Below are 26,796 nucleotides of genomic sequence, written 5' to 3' on the forward strand. Positions count from 1 at the left end.
CACACACCTGGTTTTCCCATGCTAACACCCCCACATTTCTTACCAACCTCTTGTCTCCCAACAGCAATACATTTATACTTGACACCACACACAGACCCCTCCACACCCTAACCACGACCGTCCCTCACTAATCCCCCCAGCCCTGACTTCCACACACCTTCCCCCAAGCAGACACCCCCTTGCCCAGTCTTCCTGCTCTCTTCCCATCTCATCCTCCCATCCAGTCTACATCCACCCAAACACCCTGACCCTGCCACTTCTTTGAAGCATCCTAACCCCTCAAAAGAAAAACTTCTGAGTTCCCCAGAGCCCACTAACCCCTCTTGCCCCCACCTGCCCTCCAGTTTGTGTGCAAGAACGACAAGTGCATCCCCTTCTGGTGGAAGTGTGACACTGAGGACGACTGTGGGGACCACTCAGATGAGCCTCCAGACTGTCGTGAGTGCCCAGGGTGCAGGTGGCAGAAGGGGCCTCACTGGCTGCCAGAGAGGTGGAGGCTGCAGTGCTCAGGGAGGGTCCTGACCATGCCCGCCTCCTGCTCTTCTGACGCCAAGCCTCACCTCCCCGGCAGCTGAGTTCAAGTGCCGCCCAGGACAGTTCCAGTGCTCGACAGGCATCTGCACAAACCCTGCCTTCATCTGTGATGGGGACAATGACTGCCAGGACAATAGTGATGAGGCCAATTGTGGTAAGTGGCTGCCCAGCCACTAGCTAACCTCCTTCCCCAGGATTTGGGGGTTTTAAGAGCAAGGCAGATTTAGCCAATGCAGTTTTCTATCCAGGCTGGTTTCCTGCTGCTCAAAGCCCCAGACCCATACCTGTCCACAGAGGAAACTGGGCCCCCTCTCTGTCCCTGGAAGGAGCAGTCTGCCTTTAGTTATCCTCTCCTCCTTCTGCCCCCACAGACATCCACGTCTGCTTGCCCAGTCAGTTCAAGTGCACCAACACCAACCGCTGTATTCCTGGCATCTTCCGCTGCAACGGGCAGGACAACTGTGGAGATGGCGAGGACGAGAGGGACTGCCGTGAGTGCCTCAGGCCATAGGGGCGAGGGTGCTGGGGAGCAAGCCAGACACAGGGTGCACGTTGATTCCCCACTGTCTTTTACTTTTCCTTTTTTTTTTTTTTTTTTTTTCTGGTACCAGCAATTGAACCCAGGGGCACTTAACCATTGAGTCACATCCCCAGCCCTTTTATATTTTATGGTCTCTCTGAGTTGCTTAGGGCCTCAATGAGTTGCTGAGGCTGGCTCTTGATCCTCCTGCCTTAGCCTCCTGAGCTGCTGGGACTACAGGTGTGTGCTCCGGTTACTTTATTAGAGGGGTAACGTCAATCATCCATGTAACCGGGTTTGCTCATAAAATCATCTTTCTTGGTGATATTACAGATCCAGAAAAGAAAAAGCATTAAAATTGGAGATAAACTGTTCCTTCCTCCCAAGAAATTGCTGGCCAAACCAGGACCAGGGCTTAGAAGAGGGAGAGGACAGTGACTTTGAGCTGGGGGGCACAAAGGGGAGATCCTCATTCTCTCACTCACCCCACAGCTGAGGTGACCTGTGCCCCCAACCAGTTCCAGTGCTCCATCACCAAGCGCTGTATACCCCGTGTCTGGGTCTGTGACAGGGACAATGACTGTGTGGACGGCAGTGACGAGCCCGCCAATTGCAGTGAGTGGCCTGGCATTCCTGGGGAGCCCACCATCCCCCAAAGTGTCTGCTTCTGCCACCACCTGCACATGTGCACCCTTGTGCCCACTCCCACCCCAGCCGCAGGCTTCTGGAAAGGCCTAACCCTCTCCCTGCCCTCCCTTGCAGCCCAGATGACCTGTGGAGTGGACGAGTTCCGCTGTAAGGACTCAGGCCGCTGTATCCCAGCACGCTGGAAGTGTGATGGAGAGGATGACTGTGGGGATGGCTCAGATGAGCCCAAGGAAGAGTGTGGTGAGCCCCATCCCCACTTCAGAGGAAGGCAATCTGTAGGGTGGGGTGGCATGGTGCCCACCTGCAGTCAGAGATCTGGGCTGCATGCTGACCATGTCTCTTCATGGCCCTGTGCCGGCTTCCTGCCTGCTGTAGGATATTCCCACTCCATGCCCACCACCTCCTAATCCCCTCTTCCATGCCCCCGCCACACCTCATCAACACATACCTGTGCAGAATCTTCTCTGCACACACTAAGGAACCTGTTCATTTCCTTCCCCAAAGCAGCTGTTCCCCCATGTCCCGCCCAACACACACAAACTCATGTCTCTATCCCTAACCTCTTTGTAGACCCCACATGTCACACCACAGCCTGGGCTTCCCAGAGCTGAGCTTCCCTCAAACCACACCCAGCTGTGATCATAATATCTACCTACCACTCCATCCTACCACTCCTGTCCCAATGTCTACCACATCTCACCTTCCCTAGATGAGCGCACCTGTGAACCATACCAATTCCGCTGCAAGAACAACCGCTGCGTGCCGGGCCGCTGGCAGTGTGACTATGACAATGACTGTGGGGACAACTCAGATGAGGAGAGCTGCAGTATGTGCCACACCCTGCCCCAGCCTGCCCACTGCTCACCCTCCCCAGGCCTCTGCACCTCCCTGCTCAGAACACCTGCCCCTACTGCCGCCCATCTGGGCTAGAGCAAGGGGCCCCCTCCCAGGGCAAGGGTCAGAATTCCCTCCTGCCTCACCCCACCCCACTCCATGTCGTGTACTTGAGTTTGTGCCATTTCACCTCATCTCATGTTTCTCTCCATTTTCACACTGTCCTCTTGGGGTTGCAGAGGTAGGTGTCTCTGATGTGCCCTACTTCCCACCGTGCCCTGTCTCTGCCCCAGAGCCCACCCATCCCCTCTGTGCCTCTGCCCATCATCCTTCACTGGCCTCTCCCCAGACCCAGTGCTTGTCTTAGTGGTCTTGTTCCTCTTCTACCCTCCCCACACACAGCCTGCCCTGAGGGCAGGACCAAGGGCCCATGCTCTCTCCCACGTGTCTGTTCCCAGTGGGGTAAGCACTGTCCCCTGAGGGTGGTCAGTTGGCTCTGCCCAGGATCGGTTGAGCATCTTAGTTATTACACCAGTCACCTGTGGCCTTCAAGGACACAGGGATGGGGTTTGGGCTCCAGAGTATCACTTCCAAGGACTTGGAGATGGCTGAGGGCTGAATCCCTGTGCCCACCCTGCTGGGATCTGTCTCTCCCCTGTCCCTCCCCAGCCCCTCGGCCCTGCTCTGAGAGTGAGTTCTCCTGTGCCAATGGCCGCTGCATCGCTGGGCGCTGGAAGTGCGATGGGGACCATGACTGTGCAGACGGCTCGGATGAGGTGGGTGGGGAACCAGAAAGAAGGAGGCCTCAGAAGAGTCAGAGCAGGGCCCCAGTGGTGCCAAGCTGACCAGGCTGCTGGCTCCCATGCCCACAGAAAGATTGCACCCCCCGCTGTGACATGGACCAGTTCCAGTGCAAGAGTGGTCACTGTATCCCCCTGCGCTGGCGCTGTGATGCAGATGCCGACTGCATGGACGGCAGTGATGAGGAGGCCTGTGGCACTGGCGGTGAGCCCCTCCAGCCTGCCTTCTCCTGGCCCTCCTACCATCCCCATCCCATCGTGTGGCCAAGTTCTCTCATTCTTCCCCATATTCATTATTCATGCAACAGTTATTTATTGACCATTGTAGGTGTTGGAGATACAGCACTAAACAAGACTCAGGGCTGCTGGGTGCATTTTTGTGCAGGTGGTACTCTCTCCAGTGGCACCTAATTGGGCTCAGTTGGGCTGAGAACCAGCAGAAGTCTGCAGGTTGTGTCCCTGTAACCCACCACCAACACAAGTTCCTACCAGTCTGCTGCCCTGAGAAGCCAAGTCCTGCTCACTTTCCTTCCCTGATACAATGAACCAGACCCTGCCCCTGGCAGACCTGCCTGGGCTCAGCAGGAAAAGGGGACAGCATGAAGTCTGCCAGGAGAGAAAGTTGAGGGATAGGGACCCCAACTCTGAGGGCAGACATCCTGGCTCTGCCCTGGTAGGCTGAGGACAGGGACCTGAACCTGGTCTCCTACCCACTGTTGCACCTCTGTGCCTATCACAGAAAAACACTAGGCCCGCTTGCCCTGCCACATCCATCAAACAGAGTGCCCTCCAACCCCTCTGGACACTTGCCAAAAATGGCCTCTACTCCCCTAACTACCATAGGAAGCACCTTTGCCCTTTTGCCCACCAGGTAGAAATGAGATGTGGGTCTAGTCTAGCTGTGCCACTGCTTTTCTGGTGACTCCTCTGGGCCTAGCCCCACCTGTGGAGGAGGACTCTAGGCACTATCCTAACAGGGCAGCCTGCAGCCCCTGGCTCATTCTTCCCTCCTTGCTCCCCCTGGCTCCCAGTGCGGACCTGCCCTCTGGACGAGTTCCAGTGTAACAACACCTTGTGCAAGCCTCTGGCCTGGAAGTGCGATGGCGAGGACGACTGCGGGGACAACTCGGATGAGAACCCTGAGGAGTGTGGTGAGATTTGGGGCATGTCAGGGCAGGGATGGGCTCCAGGGGGAGGGTGGGATTCCCAGGCTCCCCAGTTCCCCAGTGGCCTGCCGTGGCCTTCTACCCCTCAACCCAAGGCTAATTGCTGTCTCCTGGCTGCCGTAGCCCGGTTTGTATGCCCTCCCAACCGGCCCTTCCGTTGCAAGAACGACCGTGTCTGCCTGTGGATCGGGCGCCAGTGTGATGGCACTGACAACTGCGGGGATGGGACTGATGAGGAGGACTGTGGTAAGCAGGGGGCCAGTGAGCAGCTGGGGAGGATAATTGCTGGGAGCCTGAGGGCCTTCCTTGTGAGAGAGAAGCTCCCGGGGAGAAGAGGCTTCTGATGTCCTACATCTGGAGGAGGAGGCTGGAATCTAATGATTAACCAGTTCCCCTTGCAAGCTTGACAGACAGCCAGGCTTGGACCCTCTGGTATCCATGGGGTCCATCTGGGAGGAAGGGACAGTGTGGCAAATACCCAGGGCCTGAAGCCCCCTGTCCTCTCCAGAGCCTCCCACGGCACAGACCCCCCACTGCAAAGACAAGAAGGAGTTTCTGTGCCGGAACCAGCGCTGCCTCTCCTCCTCGCTGCGCTGCAATATGTTTGATGACTGTGGGGATGGCTCTGACGAGGAGGACTGCAGCATCGGTAAGACCCAATCATGGCATGGTGGGGCTGGGCTTGGGAGGAGGGGATCCGGGAGGGAATCCACTGTCTTTCCCCTACAGACCCCAAGCTGACCAGCTGCGCCACCAATGCCAGCATCTGTGGGGATGAGGCACGCTGTGTGCGTACTGAGAAAGCCGCCTACTGTGCCTGCCGCTCAGGCTTCCACACTGTGCCAGGCCAGCCCGGATGCCAGGGTAGGAAATTGGGATTGGGGGACAGAAGCCCCAACAACCGGACTCCCCATGACCCTTCTATGTAACCCCCAGACATCAATGAGTGCCTGCGCTTCGGCACCTGCTCGCAGCTCTGCAACAACACCAAGGGCGGCCACCTCTGCAGCTGTGCCCGAAACTTCATGAAGACACACAATACCTGCAAAGCGGAAGGTACAGAGCCAGGAGAGGGCAGGAAGGGTGGATGGGACCAGGCAACACCAGGATACAAAATAGCGCCAGCCTGGAATGCAACATTTCCCTCCACACACCCTTGCCCAGGCATGGAACCCCAGACCCAAGATGCAGGATCCTGGACACGGTGTGGCATAAGCAGATGGCACAGCCTTCCTTCTAACTCTGAAGTTCAGCGGGGAGGGCACTCCCCTATGGCACACATGTTCCTCCCTGACTACTCCCAGGAGGAATGCACACTCAGAGTCACTCTGGCACACTTACACTGCCACATGTGCCCGCCCTCCACTGTGCCTTCCCTGTGCCTGTATGCAAACACCTACACACATTCCTATGCACACACATACCCTACATGCACATGAGCTCATAGATACACACAGCCAGGCACTCTCACACCTGTGCACACTCATACCCCTCTGTGACGTGCACATAAACTCCCACATGCATGAGCACCAACAAGCACCTAACAGCATGAGTCAGAGAGTGTAGTGATGCCATCTAGAGGCCAGGAGGAGGCAGAAGTCCTTGAGGCTGGAGGGGCAGGGACAGATTTCTGAAGGAGGAGGTCATAATAGATCATCTCAGAGAAGAGGGGATGTTCAGAGGTTAGGCTGAAGCCCTCTGGCCCAGCACTGGGAGAATGACCATCTTCTTCTGGCTGGAGCAGATGGTCAATTAGGAGAGAAGATATTGCTAGGGTGATAAGGGCTGGACTGGTGGCACCCTCCTCCTAGTACCAGACCCAGCCCGTAGCCCTGGCCTCCAGCAGCATTTCATCCCCACCTGACATCCAGCCTATTGCCCTTCCAGGCTCTGAGTACCAGGTCCTGTACATTGCTGATGACAATGAGATCCGCAGCCTGTTTCCTGGGCATCCCCATTCCGCTTACGAGCAGGCCTTCCAAGGTGATGAGAGTGTCCGCATCGATGCCATGGATGTCCATGTCAAGGCCGGCCGTGTCTATTGGACCAACTGGCACACAGGCACCATCTCCTATAGAAGCCTGCCACCTGCTGCACCTCCTACCACTTCCAACCGACACCGGCGACAGATTGACCGGGGTGTCACCCACCTCAATGTGAGTACCCAGCCTGACACGGATTGGGTGGAAGAGCTCCTTAGAGCAGACAGTTCAGAGCAGAATTTGAAAAGGACAGCAGAAGGGGGCAAAGGGTGAGACTAGAAGGCAGGGGTGGTGAGGATTACGTTCTGAGGCATAGACAGAGCAGTCTGATAATTGCATCAGTGTTTGCCTGTGCTCCAGCCTATTGCCCTTCCAGGCTCCAAGTACCAGGTCCTGCACATTGCTGATGACAGTGAGATCCGCAGCCTCATTGGCAGCCCAGGGCAGCAGGGCAGACTAACTCTCAGCATCAGACCCCCTTTTTTTTTTGGGTGCTGGGGATCAAACCCAGGGCCTTGTGCTTGCAAGGCAAGCGCTCTACCGACTGAGCTATCTCCCCAGCCCTAGAGCCCTTGATTCTTGATCATCATTGCTACCTGTGTCAGTCTTGGCCCATTTACTCTCTGGCTTCATTATTTTCATCGATAAAATGAGTTAATACCTACCTGGGGCGGGGGCTCAGTGGTAGAGTATGCTGAGCAGGCAAGAAACCCTGGCTTCAATCCCCAGCTCCAGTAATAATAACTGTCTCGTAGTCTTTTTTTTTTTTTTAGTGAGGCAAAACATGTCCAAGCCTGGCATCTCCTTGAAACCTGGGACTGATTGATGTGGGGCAATGTTTTCACAGGGCAGAATGGCAGACCCAGGGGTGGGATCATGGGCAGGAAAACAAAAGTGGTGGCCCCTGAGCCTGAGACCCCCATTCAGATTTCAGGGCTGAAGATGCCAAGGGGCATCGCCATCGACTGGGTGGCCGGGAACGTGTATTGGACTGACTCTGGCCGAGACGTGATTGAGGTGGCACAAATGAAGGGCGAGAACCGCAAGACGCTCATCTCGGGCATGATTGACGAGCCCCACGCCATTGTGGTGGACCCATTAAGGGGGTGGGCAAGGGTCCTAGGGGGGAGGCATCTGGGCTGGTGGTAGGAAGTCCCTGGGCTGGGGGCATGGGCCCGGCATCCACAAGTATGCCCTTCCAGACCAGCCTGAGAGGCAGAGTCCTCCTCAGGCACTCCAGTCTTCCAAGCTACCCCCATCCCTGGCCCTAACCAGTGCTGCCTTTGCCAGGGACTCCAGCAGGGACTGCTCGGTAGGCACCCTACCTCCACTTGGCTGGCTATCAAGGGCACCCAGGTTATGGAATTCCCCTCTGCTCCAGGGACATCTCTGCTCACTTAAACATCTGTGGTTCTGCACATTGTGGTTTTAGAGTAGAAGGTGTTCACCTGGTCAGACGCTGTCTCCCATTCTTCTCTGTGGGAGGAAGACAGTGTACCCTCCTCCTGAAATCCAGCAGTCCCTGTGCCAGACCAGGCACCCTCTGTCTCACCTCATTCTGCTTCCCCTGGCTCTCTGGTCAGACCCATTCTCACCCCTTCTCCCTCCCCAGCACCATGTACTGGTCAGACTGGGGGAACCACCCCAAGATTGAGACGGCAGCGATGGATGGGACCCTTCGGGAGACACTGGTGCAGGACAACATTCAGTGGCCCACAGGTCCATTGGGCAGGGGTGGTGCTGTGGGAAGGGCAGACTCTCCAAGGCCAGTGCTGACTGGGGCTGGAACCAGGCAAAGGGTTTATGGGCGCTTTTCCCAGACAGGTGGTTGGGAGTGGTTGTGTGATCAGGGTGCACTGTCCTGGACACTGAGTCAAGTCTTCACCTCTGATGTGGCAGAGACTCAGCCCTCACAGCACTCCCTGCCTTCCCCCAGGCCTGGCTGTAGATTATCACAATGAACGACTGTACTGGGCAGATGCCAAGCTTTCAGTCATCGGCAGCATCCGGCTCAATGGCACGGACCCCATCGTGGCTGCTGACAGCAAGCGAGGTCAGAGCCCAGCAGCAGCCTTGTTCCCCAACCCTGTCCTCAGGCCCCCAACCTCCCCACTGAACCCCAAAACCTCACTCCAATGCTTCCATCTTTCATCAGCCTGGCCCCAAACAGTCCTGTAGGCCTGTACCTACCTGATTCTGGCCTATGGGTCAATTCATTCACTCTACCACTAAGTATCAAGTTGTGTAGAGGCAGTAGAGGTGGCAGTTAGAACTTAAAATGTGGGGATAAGAAATAGAAGTCAACCGTGACCCCAGAAATCTTTTGTCAGAAGTGGCCATAGAACGGATAGGTGGGAAACGCCAGGCACAGTGGCACACACGTGTAATCCCAGCAGCTCAGGAGGCTGAGGAAGGAGGATTGAGAATTCAAAGCCAGCCTCAGCAACTTAATGAGGCCCTAAGAAACTCAGTGAGACCGTGTCTCTAAATAAAATACAAAAAAGAGCTCGGGATGTGGCTCAGTGGTTAAGTGCCTCTTAGTTCAATTCCTGGTACCCTCCCCCCCCCCCCAAAAAAAAAAAAAAAGGACAGGGGGTGGAATGTGGACAGTTTGGTCTGGATGTTTGGAGTTTGAGGTACCTGGGAACCACAGGGACTGGTATCCTGAAGGATATGACCAAGACCCAAGACTTCTCTGATTTCACTTGATTCCACCTCCTCCCCCAGGCCTAAGTCACCCCTTCAGTATTGATGTCTTCGAGGATTACATCTATGGTGTCACCTACATCAATAATCGTGTCTTCAAGATCCATAAGTTTGGACACAGCCCGTTGATCAACCTGACAGGTGGCCTGAGCCATGCCTCTGATGTGGTCCTGTACCATCAGCACAAGCAGCCTGAAGGTGAGGGAGAGGAAGAGCCTGGGGTCAGGAAGGGAAGGTCTGGTAGTACCAGGTCTCTAGGTCATGACCTCAGGTCTAAGTGAAGAAGGGAGCATTCTGGGTCCACAGGGCTCAGGAAAGGGCCCTGCTCAGTATCTGCTCCCACATCTGTAGTGACCAACCCCTGTGACCGCAAGAAATGTGAGTGGCTCTGCCTGCTGAGTCCCAGTGGGCCTGTCTGCACCTGTCCCAATGGGAAGCGACTGGACAATGGCACCTGTGTGCCTGTACCCTCTCCAACACCCCCTCCAGATGGTACGTTCACACCTCTCCCCAGTGCCCCATCCCGTGCCTCAGGACCCTCCTCCCTCAGGTCCTCGACCTCCCCTGAACCTTGCTGCCCAGTCCTCCTCTCCCCTTGCCTTGGCTTTGCCCTCTGATGAGTCCCTCCTGCAGCTCCCCGACCTGGAACCTGCAATCTGCAGTGCTTCAATGGGGGCAGCTGTTTCCTCAATGCACGGAGGCAGCCCAAGTGTCGCTGCCAGCCCCGCTACACGGGTGACAAGTGTGAGCTGGACCAATGCTGGGAGCATTGTCGCAACGGGGGCACCTGTGCTGCCTCCCCCTCTGGTATGCCCACCCCCAGAACTGTTCTTTGTTCCTTGTCCCTTGCTCCCACCCCTCTGGCTCCACCCCAAGCAAATGCCCAACTCCTACCTACCTTGCCTGGCCTCCTGCCTCCTCTCTACAGCTCCAGCATCCAGTCCCTCTGGTCTCTGCCTCCCACCCAGGTCCTCCAAGCCCTGTTCCTCTGTTATAAGGTCAGGTGGTCCCCAAAGCCACAATTCCACTCATACATTCTCTCCTTCCAGGCATGCCCACGTGCCGGTGCCCCACGGGCTTCACAGGCCCCAAATGCACCCAGCAGGTGTGTGCGGGCTACTGTGCCAACAACAGCACCTGCACTGTCAACCAGGGCAACCAGCCTCAGTGCCGATGCCTACCTGGCTTCCTGGGTGACCGCTGCCAGTACCGTGAGTGAGCCATGCCCAGGCCCCAGGGGAGGAAGAGGGGAGCCAGGACCCATGAAGGCAAGTTCAGGGGAGGTAGATCATATGCAGCTGAGACAGGCCCAGGCTGCTGGTGCTACTCAGAAAAGTGTTGGCACACCTCCCCAAAGTAGTAAGCTCCCTGGACCTCAGGACTATTCAAGCAAAAAGAGAGTCCTGATGGCATGCTCTGGGAATATCCTTGTGCCCTGGAGCTTGTGACATGCGAATAGCAGGAAACCCAGGAGGAGGTGGGAGTCATCCATGGGACAAAGGAGTCCTTTCAGGTGCCCAGCCTCCCCTTGGGAGGGCCCCACGAGGGTGGGGTATAAGGCACTTCCTCTCCACTCACAACTGTAGGGGAGTGCTCTGGCTACTGCGAGAACTTTGGCACATGCCAGATGGCTGCAGATGGCTCCCGGCAATGTCGCTGCACTGTCTACTTTGAGGGACCAAGGTGTGAGGTAAACAAGTGCAGCCGCTGTCTCCAAGGAGCCTGTGTGGTCAACAAGCAGACTGGGGATGTCACCTGCAAGTGAGTGGGCCCCAGCCTCCACGATTCTACCCTGTTCCAGCCATATACCCTCCATCCTACTGATCCCACCCCTGTTCCTCCACCTGCAACCCTATCCTGACACTTCCTCAGCATCACACGCTTCTTGACCAGCCCCAGCCCCAGCCTCTGACTCCTTCCCACAGCTGCACCGATGGCCGGGTGGCCCCCAGCTGTCTGACCTGTGTTGGCCACTGCAGCAATGGCGGTTCCTGTACCATGAATAGCAAGATGATGCCTGAGTGCCAGTGAGTTGGGACTGAGTCTTACCCCAGACATACAATATCACTCCTTTCCTCAAATCTGAGCAGAGGACCACCCAGTTTCCCTGGAGCAGCAGTTGTGGAGGTCCTGTCCACTCAGCTCTGCCCTCCTACCTGCAGGTGCCCACCCCACATGACAGGACCCCGGTGTGAGGAGCAGGTCGTCAGTCAACAGCAGCCTGGACGTAAGTGGCAGAGGGTGTGACAGGCAGGACTGCTGGGTCCTAGAGCAGGGTGTCGGAGCCTTCTGACCTTCTGACTCATTTTCCCATGTCCTCCCTCCAGATATGGCCTCCATCCTTATCCCTCTCCTGTTGCTGCTGCTGCTGCTTCTAGTGGCTGGAGTGGTATTCTGGTATAAGCGGCGAGTCCGAGGGTGAGCCACCAGGAGTTTAGAAAGTTTTGGACATTGCTTTGCCACCCAGTCTGACCACCCCCACACACTCCCAGAATCTCTACCTTCTTACACTCCTGCCTCTCCCCAGGGCTAAGGGCTTTCAGCACCAGCGGATGACCAATGGAGCTATGAACGTGGAGATTGGGAACCCTACCTACAAGATGTACGAAGGCGGAGAGCCTGATGATGTTGGGGGCCTATTGGATGCTGACTTTGCCCTGGACCCTGACAAGGTAGGCTGGAGGAGAGATTGGGGAGGCTCCCAGGGTAGGGCTAAGAGGCTGTGGGTAGAGTGATTAAGGGTGTTAGGTTGGATGATGGGTCAGAGGTAGGGAGTGGGGTAACCTGGGCCACAGAGCCCAGCCCCTGAACCCTCTGTTGCTTTGCAGCCCACCAACTTCACCAACCCTGTGTATGCTACACTCTACATGGGGGGCCACGGCAGCCGCCACTCCTTGGCCAGCACGGACGAGAAGCGAGAACTCCTGGGCCGGGGCCCTGAGGACGAGATAGGGGACCCCTTGGCATAGGGCCCTGCTCCATCGGACTCCCCCCAGAGTGCCCCTGCCAGAGAAATCCTTCAATGAGCCCCCTCCCCAGCCAGCCCTTCCCCGGCCCTGCCGGATGTATAAATGTAAAAATGAAGGAATTACTTTTTATATGTGAGTGAGCAAGCGAGCACAGTATTATCTCTTTCCATTCTCCTCCTTCCTGCCTGCTCCTCAGCACCCCGCCATGCTACCTTGTTGGGGGCAGGGAGGGCTCTGGGGGCTCCTGCAACTTAAAGGTATGAGGGAGCCCACCTCCTTTCCCACCAAAATGCACCCCCCTGGGAGACCTGGTGGTGCAGCACCCCTGACAAAGACACTTTGTGAAGGTCCTACTCCTTCCCCCTCAGCTCCTCCCTTCCCAAGTTCCTGGGGCTAATTCTGGGGAGGTAGATTCTCTGCTGCCCCTGTCTAGAATATTTGGCTCTGGCTGAAGTAGGAAGGGACAAATGGAGATTTAAGTTCTTGGGCAGGATGCCCCAAGACCCGGCCCCTACTCTTAGGGGCACCTCAGAGGTGACCATGCTCAGTAACCTCCCAAACAGGCCCCCCTCTTCAGTGCCCTCACAATGGCTCCCAGGGCTAGAAACCTTCATTGGTAACAGACCCCCCCAACCTCCCTCCCCTGGGGATGAGGAAATGGGGCACACTAAGGAAGGGCAAGTGGGCAGCCCCGTTTTGGGGACATGAACGTTTTAATAATTTTTGCTGAATTCCTTTACAACTAAATAACACAGATATTGTTATAAATAAAATTGTAAAAAAAAAAAAAAAAGAGAGAGAGAGAGAGAGAGAAAGAGAGAAAGCCGTTTGTGTCTGCCTGCGAATGTGACTGTGGGCTGGGGCTGCACTTTTGGGCTTCAGCCACCAGAGGGAGCCGTGATCTTTACTGAAAGCAGGCTTGGGAGTCCTGCCGGCAGATCCCTTCTCCTGGAGCCCCTTCCCTCTCCACCTTGCTATAGCAGGGAGAGCAGGGTGGTACTGGACTTGGCAGGAAGGACCTCTTTCTCCTGGATATGTGACTTTGAGGCAGTGACTTCACTGCTGTGAATCTCGTGTTCCCACTAGCTCTAGGACACTAACTCCAAGATCTGTTCCTCTGCACTACTCCTTCCTTTGGACACCACTACCCCTCCTGCCTATATTATTTCCCATAGTAAGAAATTCCACTAGAAGGAATGAATACATTGGGTTGTGAAGGCTTTCCAGGCCTTCAAAATGGTCCCCTGTGGCATTCTCTGTCCACATTTGTTCTCAAAGTATTGACGTCTGACTTCATGGAGACTGATCAGATGCCAAGAGTAAAGTCCTGGATTTAAGCAGGAAGGACTGAAGGAGAGCTGGACAGACCAGTTTGCCAGGCCCACTATCCTCCAACAGATCCAGCTCACCAACCATTTCAGACATTCTAGAGGTTGACAGAGATGATTTAAGTTGTCCTTGCTCAGAGAAGGGAGCCTCTTGGAAAAAACACAGCTTCACACCACCCAGGACTGAGAGAGGATTAGAAACCCACTCTCCCCCACAACAGCAAGTATGAGCTCAGAAAGGGTGGCTGCAAATGCCTGATGAGCTGTTATCCAACTTCCAAAGGGAATACTGCCTTTCATTCCCTTACTGGTTTAACTTCTCCAGGATATTCCTCCCTGGCTTCCTCCTTCCTTGGAAAAGCTTTTGGGTTTAGGCACCTCCAAAAACAAGAGCCCTCCCCTTCCTTCTTAGCCTTGAAATTTCCATTTCCAACCTCATCCTCCACTCTGAGATCCACTTCCCCACCCCCACCTTCCTGGCTTCCCAGGACATGTAGGGTCCTGGAAGGAGCAAACCTCCTGGGAAAAAGAGGTGTCCTTGTTACTGAGGGACTTGTGTCCCTATATAGCCACCAGGTGGCATTAGAACCTCTGGAAGCGCTGTTTATCCTGAAACCCAGTACAGCCCCCTCCTCAACACACTAATTATACACCTGCGGGGAACCCAGTACAGCCTCTCACTTCCCCTCCTCGGGCTATTTTGCCACACCCCCTCCACCCTCTGCCAGCCAGCTCCCTTCTTTTCCTCAGTGCCCGCCTGCTTACCAGCCCCACCCCCTCACCCCTCCCTCTGCCAGCCATGCATCTGGCGCCCCCACGGGAGCCACTGATTCTCTGCTTGTCGCCTAAAAATCCTGGGCAGAGGGAGAAGGGCCCCCAGCTGCAGCTTAGAAGGCACACCTCTCTGGTCGTCCTCTTCCCTTTGCTGGCCAGGACTGGCTAAGGGGATATCCACCAGGAGTGATCCTCCCAAATTCCCCATCCAGCAAAACAGAACAGAGATGGGCAAAGCCAGGGACAGAGGTTAATACAGACTGATATAGATAGGTTCAGAGATGGGAAGATACAGGGACACAGGCAAAGACCCAGAGACAAGGAGTAGTGAGTGTGTGTGTGTGTGTGTGTGTGTGTGTGTGTGTGCGCGCGCGCGCACGCACGCACACAGTACCTTGCATGCACCTGTGTGCATATACATATGTGTATAACCAGAGAGAGAATGAGGTGACTTGAGACTAACAAAAGGAGAATGATGGGGTGAATTGGGCCTCCCATAGTTCAGGACCTTGGGATGGGCTTCTATCATGGGCACCCTAGGCTTGGGTGTGCCCCAGAACTCAGCACTTGGGAGTTCTGGTTGAGATCATGTAACCTTAGGCCTCAACACCTCTGCCCCTTCCTTCCTCACTTCTCTTCTCTGCCTGTACCCAAGTCCCTGCTTCTTGGTTTCTGTCTCCCTGGGTGTTACTACTTCTGCTTCATCCTTTCGGCATCTTTGTCCTTTCCCTGACTCTCTTTTTGTCTGTCACATCCCATATCTGTCTGTCTGTTTCTTTGCATATGCCTGGGCTGGTTCTTTGAACTGCCAGTGCCAGCATTCACCTGTGTGTATGTCCATATCTGTGGATACTTGCCTCTCTGCTAAGGTAAGGGGGAGAAGAGCTGAGGACCTGGCTGGGTACACTTGTCTCTCAGCCCAATCTTGCATTTTTCCATCACTGTGAGCTCCTGTTTGTAAACCAAATGTGTCCATCTGTGTGTTGGTGTACATCTCTGTGTGTGCTAGTTTCTGTGTGAATATATTTTGCTCCGCGTGCCTGTGTTCACCTCTACCTTGTGGTAAGCCTTAACAGTGCATCTGCAACATGCCAAAAGGTTGCGTATGTGTGTTCAGGTCCTGGGGTATGGGCCTGTCTCTTTGCATGTCTCTCACTGTCTAGGTGTTGGTCATACCACAACCTCAACCTCAGTGCATAGCAACAGCTGACAGCTGAAGATTCCCTGGGCAGGGAAGACAGAGACCAGAGGGAGGAGGGCGCTGATGAAGAAACAGCCCAGAGGATGAGAACAGAGACAGGCTGGGGACAGAGACAAGGACAGAAACAGACAGGGAAGGGGACAAGGATCAAGAAGAGCTAGTGGTGAAAGATGGGACAGTGGGAGGGAAGGGATAGACTACATCAAGAGGCTGGGCAGGCGGCACTGAGCGGGACTTACCGTCCAGTCCTTATGCGGGGGAGCGCTAAAAGGTGCAGGGGTCAGCGTGGGTGGGGGGCCTAGGGACAAGGGTGAATGAGCCAGTCTACCCCAGTGGTCCAGAGACCTCAGAGGTGCCGTGGGGCGGGGGTGGGGGCGGCGGGCTCCGTTTGTCAGCCCTATTGACAGACGTGATGGGGTTTCCGTCCGTGATCAATGATTCTCATCTCCGGGCCGAATGAGCCGCGGGGCGCCCATCCATCCCCGTCAGCGGCCGGCCCCGCCTCGGTAGCCGCCTGAAGCCCCACTCGCCCTCACCTCGGCCCCTGCCCTGCTCCTGCCCCGGGACCCACCTTGGCCCGGAGCATAGAAGGACCCCGGGACATCGAAGGGCCCTAGTCCTGCAGCCTCGCTGAACCTCGCCAGACTCCTGCTTCACGGTGCCCCCTTTACACGCACAGTCCCAGAGCCTTGAGTCCCACGCCCTTCCCTATTCTTCGTCGGTGCACAGACCGGCCTCTCGCGGGCGCGGCCCTTAAGCCCCTCAACCCTCTAGCTTCGCACCTGGATCAGGGGCGTGTCTGGGGCGTGTCGGGGTGAAAGTCACCTTCGGTGCCCCCAGCTGGGCGGGAGGGGGCGCGCGGGGCGCGGCCCGGATTGGAGCTCCGCGGAGCCCCGCCCCCCCGCCCGCCCGAGTCAGACCCAACTTTCTCCCCCGCCCGCGCCCCGCCCCCAGCGCCTCGCTCCGCTCCTCTCGTTCAGTCCGCGGGCCGCGCCGCCCGCTTCCGCCGCTTCAGCAGCCACCCCGGCCCCCCGAAGCCCGGAGCCCCGCGCCCTGTCCGGCTCGCCCCGGGACCCGCCCTGACCGCCCAGCTCGGCCGCCCGGGAAGATGCGACTGCTCCCGGAATGGCTCCTCTTGCTCTTTGGCCCTTGGCTTCTTAGGAAGGTAAGGGCGGCAGGGTTGAGGCGCGAGCGCTGGGGTCCTCGACGCGAAGGTCCCAGAGTACTAGAGGATCTGTGCGCCCGCCCCGCCCCCAGCTCCAAGCGTCCCAACTTTGCGCGGCGTGGGCGAAGCGGATGGACAGACTGCTCGCTTCAGGACTGACACTCTCCCAGCGCAAGTTGGATGAGGGTTGGGGTCGGGGTTGCCGGGTGGAGGCCCTGCTCGGATCCGGCTTCAGGCGCGGCGGGGGAGGGGACGAAGCGCGACCCGCAAGTGCGCCAGACAGAGCGGGAGTGCGAGACAGACAGACAAGCCAGCCGGGTGTCAGCCTTGCTGTCTTTCCGCGCCAACCTCGCTCGCCTTTCTCACTGTCTGTCTGTCCTTCCACCCCTCCACCCACGCCTTCCCATTTCTCTTCTCTGCACTTGTCACAATGCCAGGTAGGCGCTGTGTTCGGAGCATACACGGCCCGGGCACACGCGCACACACGGACCCACACGGACACGGCTGAACTTGGCTACAGTCTCCCATAGCATTTCCCGCGGAGACACCATCTCCCCTGTACAGCCTCACAGACACACCCCCCTCTCTCGCCCCGCGATGGGGGCTGCTCCTCCCTGCCCCCACCCCTCTCTGCTGCCTCTTTCCCTGAGGTTCCTGGGAGAGGACCCAGAGGCCAAGGGGGCCCAGACTTGGTCATGCCTCTCTCTCTACTTGGAAGCTTCAGTTCATGTACACAGTGTGCTGTATGTGCTGGTGTAGTGTGTGGGTCAACGTATGAACTGTGTGCCTGCATGTGTCCAGGGAAGCCAGGCTTGGGTGTTTAGCCCTGGGGCCCAGGGTTCATGTGTATACTGATGTGCCAGGGCAGTGATGTTGGCTTTACATGGATGAGTGCAAGTGCCTGCTTCACAGTGCAGTTATCTGTGCCCAGGTGTGTATTCCACAAAGGGGACTTAGGCCCTTGCCTCCCCCTCCATTCGCCTCCCTAGTCCATGGCTTCCCTGTTTCCTGCACCCAACTGTGACCTACCTAGTTTGGGGGCAAGCAGGTTACTCTCTAAACCCTCACGCCCTAAGCCCTAACCCCCAGTCCCTATGGAATCTGGAAAGGGTTCTCCTCCAACACCTAAACCCCCACCTGCCCAGCCCAGTTGCCCTCAGCAACTCCAGCAAGGCAGGGGCTACTCCAGTGAAGCTACCAATAGAGCTCTGTATTCTCCCAGACCCACTTGGTGACCTTGAGGAACCCCCTCCATGAAAACTGCTTCCACTGGTGGAAGACTTGGATTTGCTGCCCAACTCTAAATTAGAGGTCTATGGAAAGGTGTCTAGCCCACCACCACCCATGTGTGAAGGCACAGAGTCAAGAGGTGGTAGCGATGACACTGCCCTGCCTCTCATTTCTACCTCCTCCCCTCTCCTCTCCATTCTCCCCATCAAATAAACTCCCCTGTGGACAGATCTGGTTTAATTTCCTTTGCCCCCTGAAGGGGAATGAAACATCTGGTGGAGACTTGAGGGAGAGTGAGAGTGAGGATATGAGCGATGGGATCTATTTGAGTGTATGTGAGAGCTGCAGCTGTGAGGTCTCCTTGTTGAAGTCAGAGGGAGAGAGCTATCTGCCATTTAGTCCAGTTTGTGTGCATGTGAGGATCTGTTTATGTATGGTGTGTGTGTGTGTGTGTGTGCACGCATACTGTGATTGTGTGGATATGTATGATTGTGCATGGCAAGTGTGTATAGAGAAGTGTCTATGTGTCTAAATACCTGCCTTGTGTGCTTATGTGCATTTGTGATAGGGTGTGTGCACATGTGTAGGCCCCAGGGACTCTAGTGCATTTCATACTGGGGCACATATGTTGTCTGTACATGAATCTGGGGTTTTTGAGTGCATCTGTGTGTTTGTGGTTTTGAGTGCAGTTGAGTATAATGGGGTTGTAAGCCACAGATATGTTCATATATGTGAATGTGATTTATGTGTGTGTGCCTTCAGGGATGTCTCAGTGCTAGCACTGGGAGTAGGGAAAGGTGAGGCTGACACTGGATGAGAAGCTGGTGGGGACAGTTTAGAGTAGCTTTTTGGGAAACCCTAACCATCAAGCACCACCTACCCTCTTCTTCACCTAGTCCTTCCTCCAGGAGTTCTCTGCCTCCTTCCTTCTTGCTCTAGGATCCTGGTCTCTCAGGGCCTGGGACTTCTGGCTTCCACTGCCTCGCTGCTGTGGTTGCTTTAGGATCTTTCTAATACAGTGTTGACTCCTTCTTTCCCTCTCTATCTCTGTTTCCCCCACTCCTTGCCAAAGCAACTGCCTACTGGGAGAAGCAGCAGGCGATCAATAGTCACTAATCACTAATCACTAATTACTAATTAGCTGGGGGAGGGCAGGGGTGGGGCCCTGTGGGACCTTTCAGCTCTATCCTGCCTCAGGGAAGGATTAGGCCCCCAAGCCAGTCTTTCAGAGCTGGCTGGCCACAACCCCTGGTCCAGCCACCGCCTCCCACCTCCTTACCCTCCTCTAGCCCCCCAGCTAATCTCTGGCTGGGCCACTTAGGCACGCACAGCCTGGGCTTGGGCCCAGAGCTTCTGGCGGGGATTTGGGGGTAATCAGGGGTGGCAGCTGTGCTAGGGACACAGGGGAGGGGGCTGCTGTGACAGTTCCCTTGGGTCAGAACCTCCTGTGAAAACCCCAAATTCTGAATGGGAGGGGTGCCGCTGGAAGGGGAATTTAGAGGGTCCTGGATTGGGATGGGTGAGGAACTAGAGATCCAGGAGGAGGTGACTGACAAAAAGGTAAGATAAGAAGGACAGAAGCGAGGCAAAGAGGGACCCCAAAAAACAGGTAATTGGGGAACGATAAAATAATCCTTGAAAGCTAGCAGATAAGTGGGGGGGTCCCTCACAGGGGTTAGAGATGGAGTAATTGGCAAGGAGATGGGGGACTTCGGACAGAGCCCCTGTAACTCAAAGGGGGCATGCGGGAGGGGGACAAGGTAACAGAGAGGGGGCCTGTCATGGGGGAGGGATCCTCCCTTGGGTGCAGGGAAGTTGAAGGGCGAGTTGAGGAGCGAGCTGTGGAGCAGGGATGGGGAGCAAGGAGTGCGGCCTTGAGCGTTGGAAATTGGCAAGTCTCCCCCTCTCCCCCGCCTGCCCCTCCTCCACCTCCACCCCGCCCACTCCCCCTCCGGCTCCGGCTTCGGGAAATTACATCCCCGCTCCGCGGCTCCCCCCCAACCCCCACCGCGCCCCCGAGCCGGCGCCTTTATAGGCACATTTATTGCAATAATAAAGTGAGGCGCGGGGCGGGGGGCGGGGGGTGGCCGTTCCCGGGGGGACCGCGCCGGCTCTAGGAAGCAGGGAAATAAAATAAAATAAAATAAAATCAAAATTCAGATAACGGTGAGCCTTGCGCGGCAGGCCGCGAGCAGGCGGGCAGGCGGGGCTGAGGGGGAAGGGGCACCCGGCCCAAGGGCAGAGCCCGCCCCACCCGCAGTCCCCCGCCCCAGCAAGCTATAGTAGGATCTGAAACAAGGTATCTTCGCCTCCACCTCCCGGGCCTCTCCCAAAGCCTGATCCTGCCTGGCCTTCTGCCTTTTCCTTTGGCTTCTCTCATACCTGTCCTCAGCTTCCATCTCTGCCCATGTCTCCACTTTCCTTGTCCTCTACTTCCCATTCCAGTGCCCATTGGCTTCCGCCATCCCCATCTGAGGTCTCTCAATCTACCCTTATCCCTGTTTCTGCTCTATAACCATCCTTCTTCCTCCATTTCTGTTCTGCCCCTACCCCGTTACCATCTCTCCATTCCCAGTTCCATCGTCATACCCGTCATCCCCATTGCCCATTCCTCATCTATCATACCTATCCCATTTTGGCTACCATCCTTTTCTATATCCCTTCTTTATTCCTCCGATCCACACCCCATCTGCATCCACATCTGATATGTCTCTGTCCAGTGCCTGTCCACTATTTCTGTTCTCCTCCTCATCCCTGTCCCCATGTCTATCCTTGTTGCATCCTTGTCTCTGAATTCTGTTGCTGCCTTCCCAGTCCCCAATGCCAGTCCTGTTCCATCTCTGTCTCAGTCCTCGCCTTATACTGCCATGTTTACCCCCTTCTCTATCCCTGGTTCCCAGCCAGACTTCACCCCACCCTGACTGTGGTGCATTGCCTCTTTCTAGGTGCGGGGGCTCAGTATGCCCTTTCTCCCTCCCCGGTTCAGGCCTGGATCATTCTTTTCTCAACCACAGGGCGCTGTTCCCTCCCCCAGTCAAATCCTGAACACTCTGCCTGACCCACGCAGAGAAACAACTGGCCCAGGGGAGGTGCACCCTGCAATGCGGCTGGGGGGCTGACAGATTGATCTCCCCCAGCCATTCCCAGTGGTCCCATCCCAAAAGAGCTCTCTCCCCCATCGGTGTTTGTTCCATAGCCAGAGGTGCCCTCAACTCCCCTCAGGTGTGTGGGCTCACTGCCTCTGGCGTGGCTTCTAACCGAGTGGGCCTGCAGAAGCCTGCAGACACTCACCCCTTAGCCACCACATGCCTCCCCCCCCCCGCCCGCCACCGTGCGCTGGCAGCAGTGCTAGCCTCTCCCCTCTGCAAATGTCACCGCGCCCAATTAGCTTAATTAAACCAGCTCTGCAGCGAGGGGACCCCACCTCAGACAACACCCTGCTTCTGCCCCCAGTCGGGGGAGGGGAGAAGGGTTCTAAGCAAAGAGGAACTCCTTTACCATCTAGTTCCTCTCCCTCCCCACATACACACACATACTTGCACTGCTGGAGACAGACAACCTGAAGGACAGAAGACTGCCTCAGTTAAAGACAGAAACGGGGGAGGGGGAACAGAATTCTGGAAGATAGAAATTAGAGACAAGAGACAAAGTGGGGGAAGAAACAGTGAGAGAAGGGTGGGGGAGAGAGAAGAAAAAATAGTGGAAAAGGGAGAGCAAGAGAGGGAGAGAGTGCTGGTGATCGAGGAAGCCAGAGGGAGGATTTTATTTTATTTTATTCCGTGTTCCCATTTCTCGGCTCGTTTCCTCACAGACTCTCAGCGCTCCCTATCTAACCCCACCCAAGGTTGCTTTGGCTTCCTCCCCTCAACTCTTCCCTTGTATCTATATCTCCAGCCCCTGATGTATGTGGGGGGTGCAAGTGTCCAAGGCCCAGGGATTTGCCAGGATCACAGAAGCAGAGACAGCAATTTGTCTGGTATCAGAGGTGGGGGTACATTCTTGCACCTCTCCCTATCCTGTCCAACCCTATTTTCCCCCCAATCCCTGTCTCTGAGGAGTCGCTGGACTGAACCAGCCCTGGTCAGATCTAGGTACAGGACTTAAGGGTGCTGGGATGTACTGGAGTGCATTTGGGGTTATAGCTTGGGAGGTTGGGGAAGGAGCTCGGATCGCTAGACCGTTCTGGAAAGAGCAGCAGTTGGGTTCCGAAGGGTAACATTAGGGGTCAGAGTTTGACAATGCACCCCTTCCCCTGAGAAGCCTTACTCCCTCCTCCAATGCCCTTTCCAGGACTCAAGCCACCTCTTGGACTTCAGTCCTCTTCCCTTGGGAAGTCTCTTCTCCCTGCCCCTGCATGCTAGGACTCCTTCTCCCAGCCCTTCTCAAACCCACCCTCTGGGTGTTAGATGCCAGCTCAAGCTTGTCTGTCTGAGTCAATCATTCTTGCCGTCCCTGCCCCCCTCACCTGGGCTGGGAGGAGGGTTGCATGGGAGGAGGGAGGAGGGGGGCGATAAATATGTATGACGAGCGGGTGGCGGCAGCATTAATAACCTGGGATCGCAGCGCTGCAGGGACGGGGACCAGAAGATAGACATTCTAGCCCAGTAGCTTGGCTCTGCATTCCTGTCCCCTGCGGACACATATTGTGTACACGTGGGTGTGTGCAAACAGAGGGGACACCCATACTGCCCAGTCCTCCTTATGTACCCAGAACTCTCAGCCTGCAGGTCAGTGTGCCTCCCTCATATATAATTTTTCTCTCTCTCTCACACACACACAGAGGAACACAGACCATACTTGTACTGTAACTGTGGGTGCACCCCCCCCCAGAAGGAGCTTGAGACATGGTCAGAGGATGATAGGAACTCACATTTAAAAAGTGATAACCTCTAGACCATCAAAGGTTGGTATATAGCATACCCAGACATACAACACAACAACCACAGACACTACTACCACAAATTGACACACACAGCCTGACTTGTATCAACACACAGACAGACACACAGACAACCCAGGCACATATACACAAGTCACCACAACTGATGTACATCCACAACAATCAGGCATACAAACACACAGCCTCTTCAGACGGATATACATAGGCATACAGACACACAGAATCACCGCAGCCACACCAACCACCACAGACTGATCCGTATACAGTCTCTATCAGTCTGATACAGGCTACCCCATGCAGACACACCAGAGCAACTCTGGGTAGAAAGATACACACTGTTTCAGGCTAACAGAAGCACAAACCACTCCAGACTGACATACACAGCACTGTCTCCCCCACAGGGACCTGAAGGAAGTCAGGGCCACACCGAACAGCACAGCGGCAGCTAGCACAGGCTGACTGACACACTCTGACACCATCTCGGCTCCTCACCCTCCCGTTCTCCCTGCTGGAGCGGCATCTCCATATTTCTTCCTCTCACTCGCTCCCCGTCTCCTTCACTCTTGGTCACCCCCCCAACACCACCACCCAGATAATTGATGGCCCGGGCCTGGCCCGGACGCTCCCGCCTCTCGATCCATCTTGTATTCGCGCCCGCGCTGTCTCCCAGATCGGCCGCCACCTGAGACACAGAGACGGTGGGGCGGGCAGGGCAGCTCCTCCAGTCCTCTCCCAGCCCAGGGAAGGGCGGTCAAGCAGCCTCCGTCACAGCAAGAGCGAGCGCTGGGGACTGAGAGGGGCGTCCGTTTATGCCCCAAGCCTCAACCCACCGCACTGTACTCTTCTCCATAGCTCAACTGGTTCATAGCAGCCCTTCCCCTCAGAGCAGTCAGAGCTGAGGCCAGGAAAGGGGCTCTAGTCTCGGTAGAAGCTGGGAGGTCTTCCCGCCTTTTTCTTGATGCTGTATGTTGAGGTGGTCACGGCCTCACATGCTCCACTCCAGCTCTTCCCTGGCCCGTTACTCGGAACCATCCAGGAGCCAGTTTAGGAAAGAAGGAGTCTTCCGGGACCCACTCTCTACTCACACCCATGTCCACTTTGGGTTTGGCATTTGGCTTACTTTGGAGCTTAGTGAGAAATACAGGGATTCTCATGTCATCTCACAAATACAGAAAATGAGTCCAGATAGACCACAAGGCTTCCAACATTCACTCCTGAACTACCCGCGGAGGACTGCTTGATTCCATGTGATCTCCTAGCGGTGCAGAAAAGGGCTGCCACGGTAGGGCTCAGGCAGAGTGGCCAGGGCCCACTCTAGCTTCTCTCTCTTCCCTCCTCTTTGTTCCTACACAGGTGGTCAGTGCCCAGATACCGGAGTCCGGAAGGCCGCAGTACCTGGAGCTGCGCCCAGCCACACCAGGACGGGGTGCCCCTGGCCAACAGCTCCCAGCGTCCAGGTCTTCTGATGGCCTGGGCCTGGCTGGTGCCTGGAGCTGGGCCTGGCCGGCTAACCACACGGGGGCGCTGACCCGGGCAGGGGTGACCGGGGCGCTGCCGGCGCAGCGTACTAAGAGAAAGCCGTCCATCAAAGCCGCCCGAGCCAAAAAGATCTTCGGCTGGGGGGACTTCTACTTTAGGGTGCATACCCTCAAGTTCTCGCTGCTAGTGACCGGCAAGATCGTGGACCATGTGAATGGTACCTTCAGTGTGTATTTCCGCCACAACTCGTCTAGTCTGGGCAACCTCAGTGTCAGTATTGTGCCACCTTCCAAACGTGTCGAGTTCGGGGGCGTCTGGCTGCCTGGGCCTGCCCCCCACCCTCTGCAGTCTACACTGGCCCTGGAGGGGGTGCTTCCTGGGCTGGGGCCCCCGCTGGGGATGGCGGCAGCAGCGGCGGGACCGGGGCTTGGGGGCACCCTTGGGGGAGCACTGGCAGGCTCACTGGGCGGCGCTCTGGGGGTGCCGGGGACCAAAGAATCACGCGCTTTCAATTGCCACGTGGAGTATGAGAAGACAAACCGCGCTCGCAAGCACCGCCCGTGCCTGTACGACCCGTCGCAGGTGTGCTTCACTGAGCACACACAGAGCCAGGCCGCCTGGCTGTGTGCCAAGCCCTTCAAAGTCATCTGTATCTTCGTCTCCTTCCTCAGCTTTGACTACAAACTGGTGCAGAAGGTGTGCCCAGATTATAATTTCCAGAGCGAACACCCTTACTTTGGATAGTTCCCCTGGCCCTGGCCCTGGCCCTGGCACTGAGCATCCCAAATCCCAGGCTCTGTAAGTGGTACTTCTCCCTGTATCCCTCCGCTCCTGTTGCCTCCTCCACTCATGCTGGGGAGTGGGGCGGAGGGGACGGCCCTCTGTGTACCCATCAACCAGGGTATTTCCCTTTTTCCTTAGGGGGAGTGCCCAGGAGGCTGGAGTACCCCTGTCCCAGATACACCCTAAAGCGGAGAGATAAGAGCGCAGCCCTAGAATGGGCGGGGTTTGGAGGTGAAGTTAGGATCCTCAGTCCACACTGAATCCCCTTTTTGCTTCTGGCGCTGGGCTGGGCACTCCCTTTGCCCGTAGCTTTAATAACAGCTTTAATAACGCCTAGCCTGGCACACTTATCCCAAGACATTCTGGCCCCCAAGCCTTTGTCCTCCCTGTGCCCTTCGTAAAGACCCTAAAGGTCTATTAAACCCCTGGCCTATTCTTATCCCTTTCTGCCTGCCGTTTGCCTGTCCCTTTTTCCTCCCAACCTCGCAGAAGCAGAACTCCTGAGCAGGGGCGCTCAGCCCAGTCCCTGCTCTCTGCTTGCTTCCCTTCTGTCCCTGCAGTCCAGCTCTACTTGCCCTCTCTGACTGCTTCCTCTCGGTGATATATATATATATATATATATATATATATATATATATATATATATATATATATATATTATTTTTTTTTCCTACGCCAAAACAGACGGGAAAGGGAACAAAATAAAGTGAAATCCAATAGTGTCTGTGTGAGACCTTTGTAGGGAAGAGGGGGGTAGTTGTGGGTTTCTGTCTGGTACAGACCTGGCCAGGGCCTCCTCCATCCGCGGCTGACTGGGAGACTGAGGCAAAGACTGACAGAGCTAGCCCCTTGGAGGTCATCCAAGACTGAAGCGCAGAGAGATGTGCCAGACCCTTGGGGTAAGAACTCTGCCTGGGGTAGGGATTCTCCTGCAGAGAGCGAAGGGAAGCTATTGCAGATAGAATGGGGACTAGACCTGAGTGGGAACTACTAACGCACTATTTGGGATGACTTGGGTAAGGAGGTATAAAACCTTGAACGAGAGGGAGATTCAGGAACAGAATAGGCAGAGCGCTGACAACCTGCTAAGCTCCGCGGGGCTGGAGGGAGGCGGCAGGTTGGGAGGGAGGGGGAACAGTGTTTGCGGCATCTGGAGTCATCGATCTTCCTTTTCCTTCCTAATTTCGAGGGCGCTGAGTTTGCAGACGGACGAAGGAGGGAGGGAGCGTTGGGATGACGAGATGGGGGAAGGGATGAGCGCGGGTTTGGAGGGCGGGGCCTCATTGGTGCTGCTAGCCGCCAGCAAACACAGCCCCTTTCAGCCAGCTGCCCACCCTTTCCACCCGCGCCTTCAGCTCCCTTCTGCAGCCTCTGCTGCTAATTTTATCCGCCCCCAACCCTGGCCCGGGCGTTAATTGGCTGAGTCTTCATTAGCGGTTCTCAGCTCAGCAACCCCCCTCCCCTTGGGACCCCCCTGACTGGGGTAAGAGGGGGTGCAGACAAGCTGAGGCACAGAGGAACAACTCCTCTTCATCCTGCTTTCCTTCCGTGGAGTACGGGGTCAAGATGCCCACAGGGCATCTTGGTCAGTGCTCACCAAGGGATTGCCCACTGGCTCCAGCCTGACAGTGAGTCCCAGGCATGCTTGAGAGGGAAAAGTTGGTGAGCAGAAAGTAAACATCAGATGGATGGATGGATGAATAATAGGATCAAGTGAAAGAAGGAAGATGGGGAGAGATTCTGGGTCAGAGATTAGAGGAAGAAGAGCAAAGAGCCC

The 26,796-nt window shown here is 56.1% G+C and overlaps 2 protein-coding genes across 3 annotated transcripts in view; both read left to right on the forward strand.

Moving 5' to 3' along the window:
- Positions 1–12,299, forward strand: part of LRP1 (LDL receptor related protein 1) — a 78,665-nt gene extending 66,366 nt beyond the window's left edge. The window contains exons 63-89 of the mRNA XM_079141139.1: positions 345–438; positions 572–688; positions 906–1,025; positions 1,547–1,669; positions 1,817–1,942; positions 2,412–2,528; positions 3,206–3,312; positions 3,409–3,541; positions 4,368–4,487; positions 4,626–4,748; positions 5,011–5,151; positions 5,232–5,366; positions 5,439–5,558; positions 6,390–6,658; positions 7,412–7,590; positions 8,097–8,203; positions 8,421–8,537; positions 9,212–9,388; positions 9,542–9,682; positions 9,824–9,997; positions 10,240–10,401; positions 10,777–10,951; positions 11,116–11,217; positions 11,353–11,417; positions 11,518–11,608; positions 11,718–11,862; positions 12,019–12,299. Coding sequence (XP_078997265.1) covers positions 345–438; positions 572–688; positions 906–1,025; positions 1,547–1,669; positions 1,817–1,942; positions 2,412–2,528; positions 3,206–3,312; positions 3,409–3,541; positions 4,368–4,487; positions 4,626–4,748; positions 5,011–5,151; positions 5,232–5,366; positions 5,439–5,558; positions 6,390–6,658; positions 7,412–7,590; positions 8,097–8,203; positions 8,421–8,537; positions 9,212–9,388; positions 9,542–9,682; positions 9,824–9,997; positions 10,240–10,401; positions 10,777–10,951; positions 11,116–11,217; positions 11,353–11,417; positions 11,518–11,608; positions 11,718–11,862; positions 12,019–12,159 — 3,621 coding nt within the window. The 3' untranslated portion in view covers positions 12,160–12,299. The remainder of the gene's footprint in view (positions 1–344; positions 439–571; positions 689–905; positions 1,026–1,546; positions 1,670–1,816; positions 1,943–2,411; positions 2,529–3,205; positions 3,313–3,408; positions 3,542–4,367; positions 4,488–4,625; positions 4,749–5,010; positions 5,152–5,231; positions 5,367–5,438; positions 5,559–6,389; positions 6,659–7,411; positions 7,591–8,096; positions 8,204–8,420; positions 8,538–9,211; positions 9,389–9,541; positions 9,683–9,823; positions 9,998–10,239; positions 10,402–10,776; positions 10,952–11,115; positions 11,218–11,352; positions 11,418–11,517; positions 11,609–11,717; positions 11,863–12,018) is intronic.
- Positions 12,300–16,410: 4,111 nt separating this feature from the next.
- On the forward strand, positions 16,411–25,625 carry NXPH4 (neurexophilin 4). Of its 2 annotated transcripts, XR_013763986.1 has the most exons (3): positions 16,411–16,627; positions 24,111–25,034; positions 25,158–25,625. XR_013763986.1 is itself a non-coding variant. In XM_079141169.1 (2 exons), the coding sequence occupies exons 1-2, from the start codon at positions 16,571–16,573 to the stop codon at positions 24,978–24,980; spliced, it is 927 nt and encodes a 308-aa protein (XP_078997295.1). In that variant the 5' UTR covers positions 16,411–16,570; the 3' UTR covers positions 24,981–25,625. The 2 variants fall into 2 exon arrangements, 1 of the variants encoding a protein (XP_078997295.1); XM_079141169.1 differs by having other exon boundaries at positions 24,111–25,625.
- Positions 25,626–26,796: the final 1,171 nt, after the last annotated feature.

The sequence above is a fragment of the Sciurus vulgaris genome (genome assembly GCF_902686455.1).
Source record: "Sciurus vulgaris genome assembly, chromosome: 5".
NCBI lineage: Eukaryota > Metazoa > Chordata > Mammalia > Rodentia > Sciuridae > Sciurus > Sciurus vulgaris.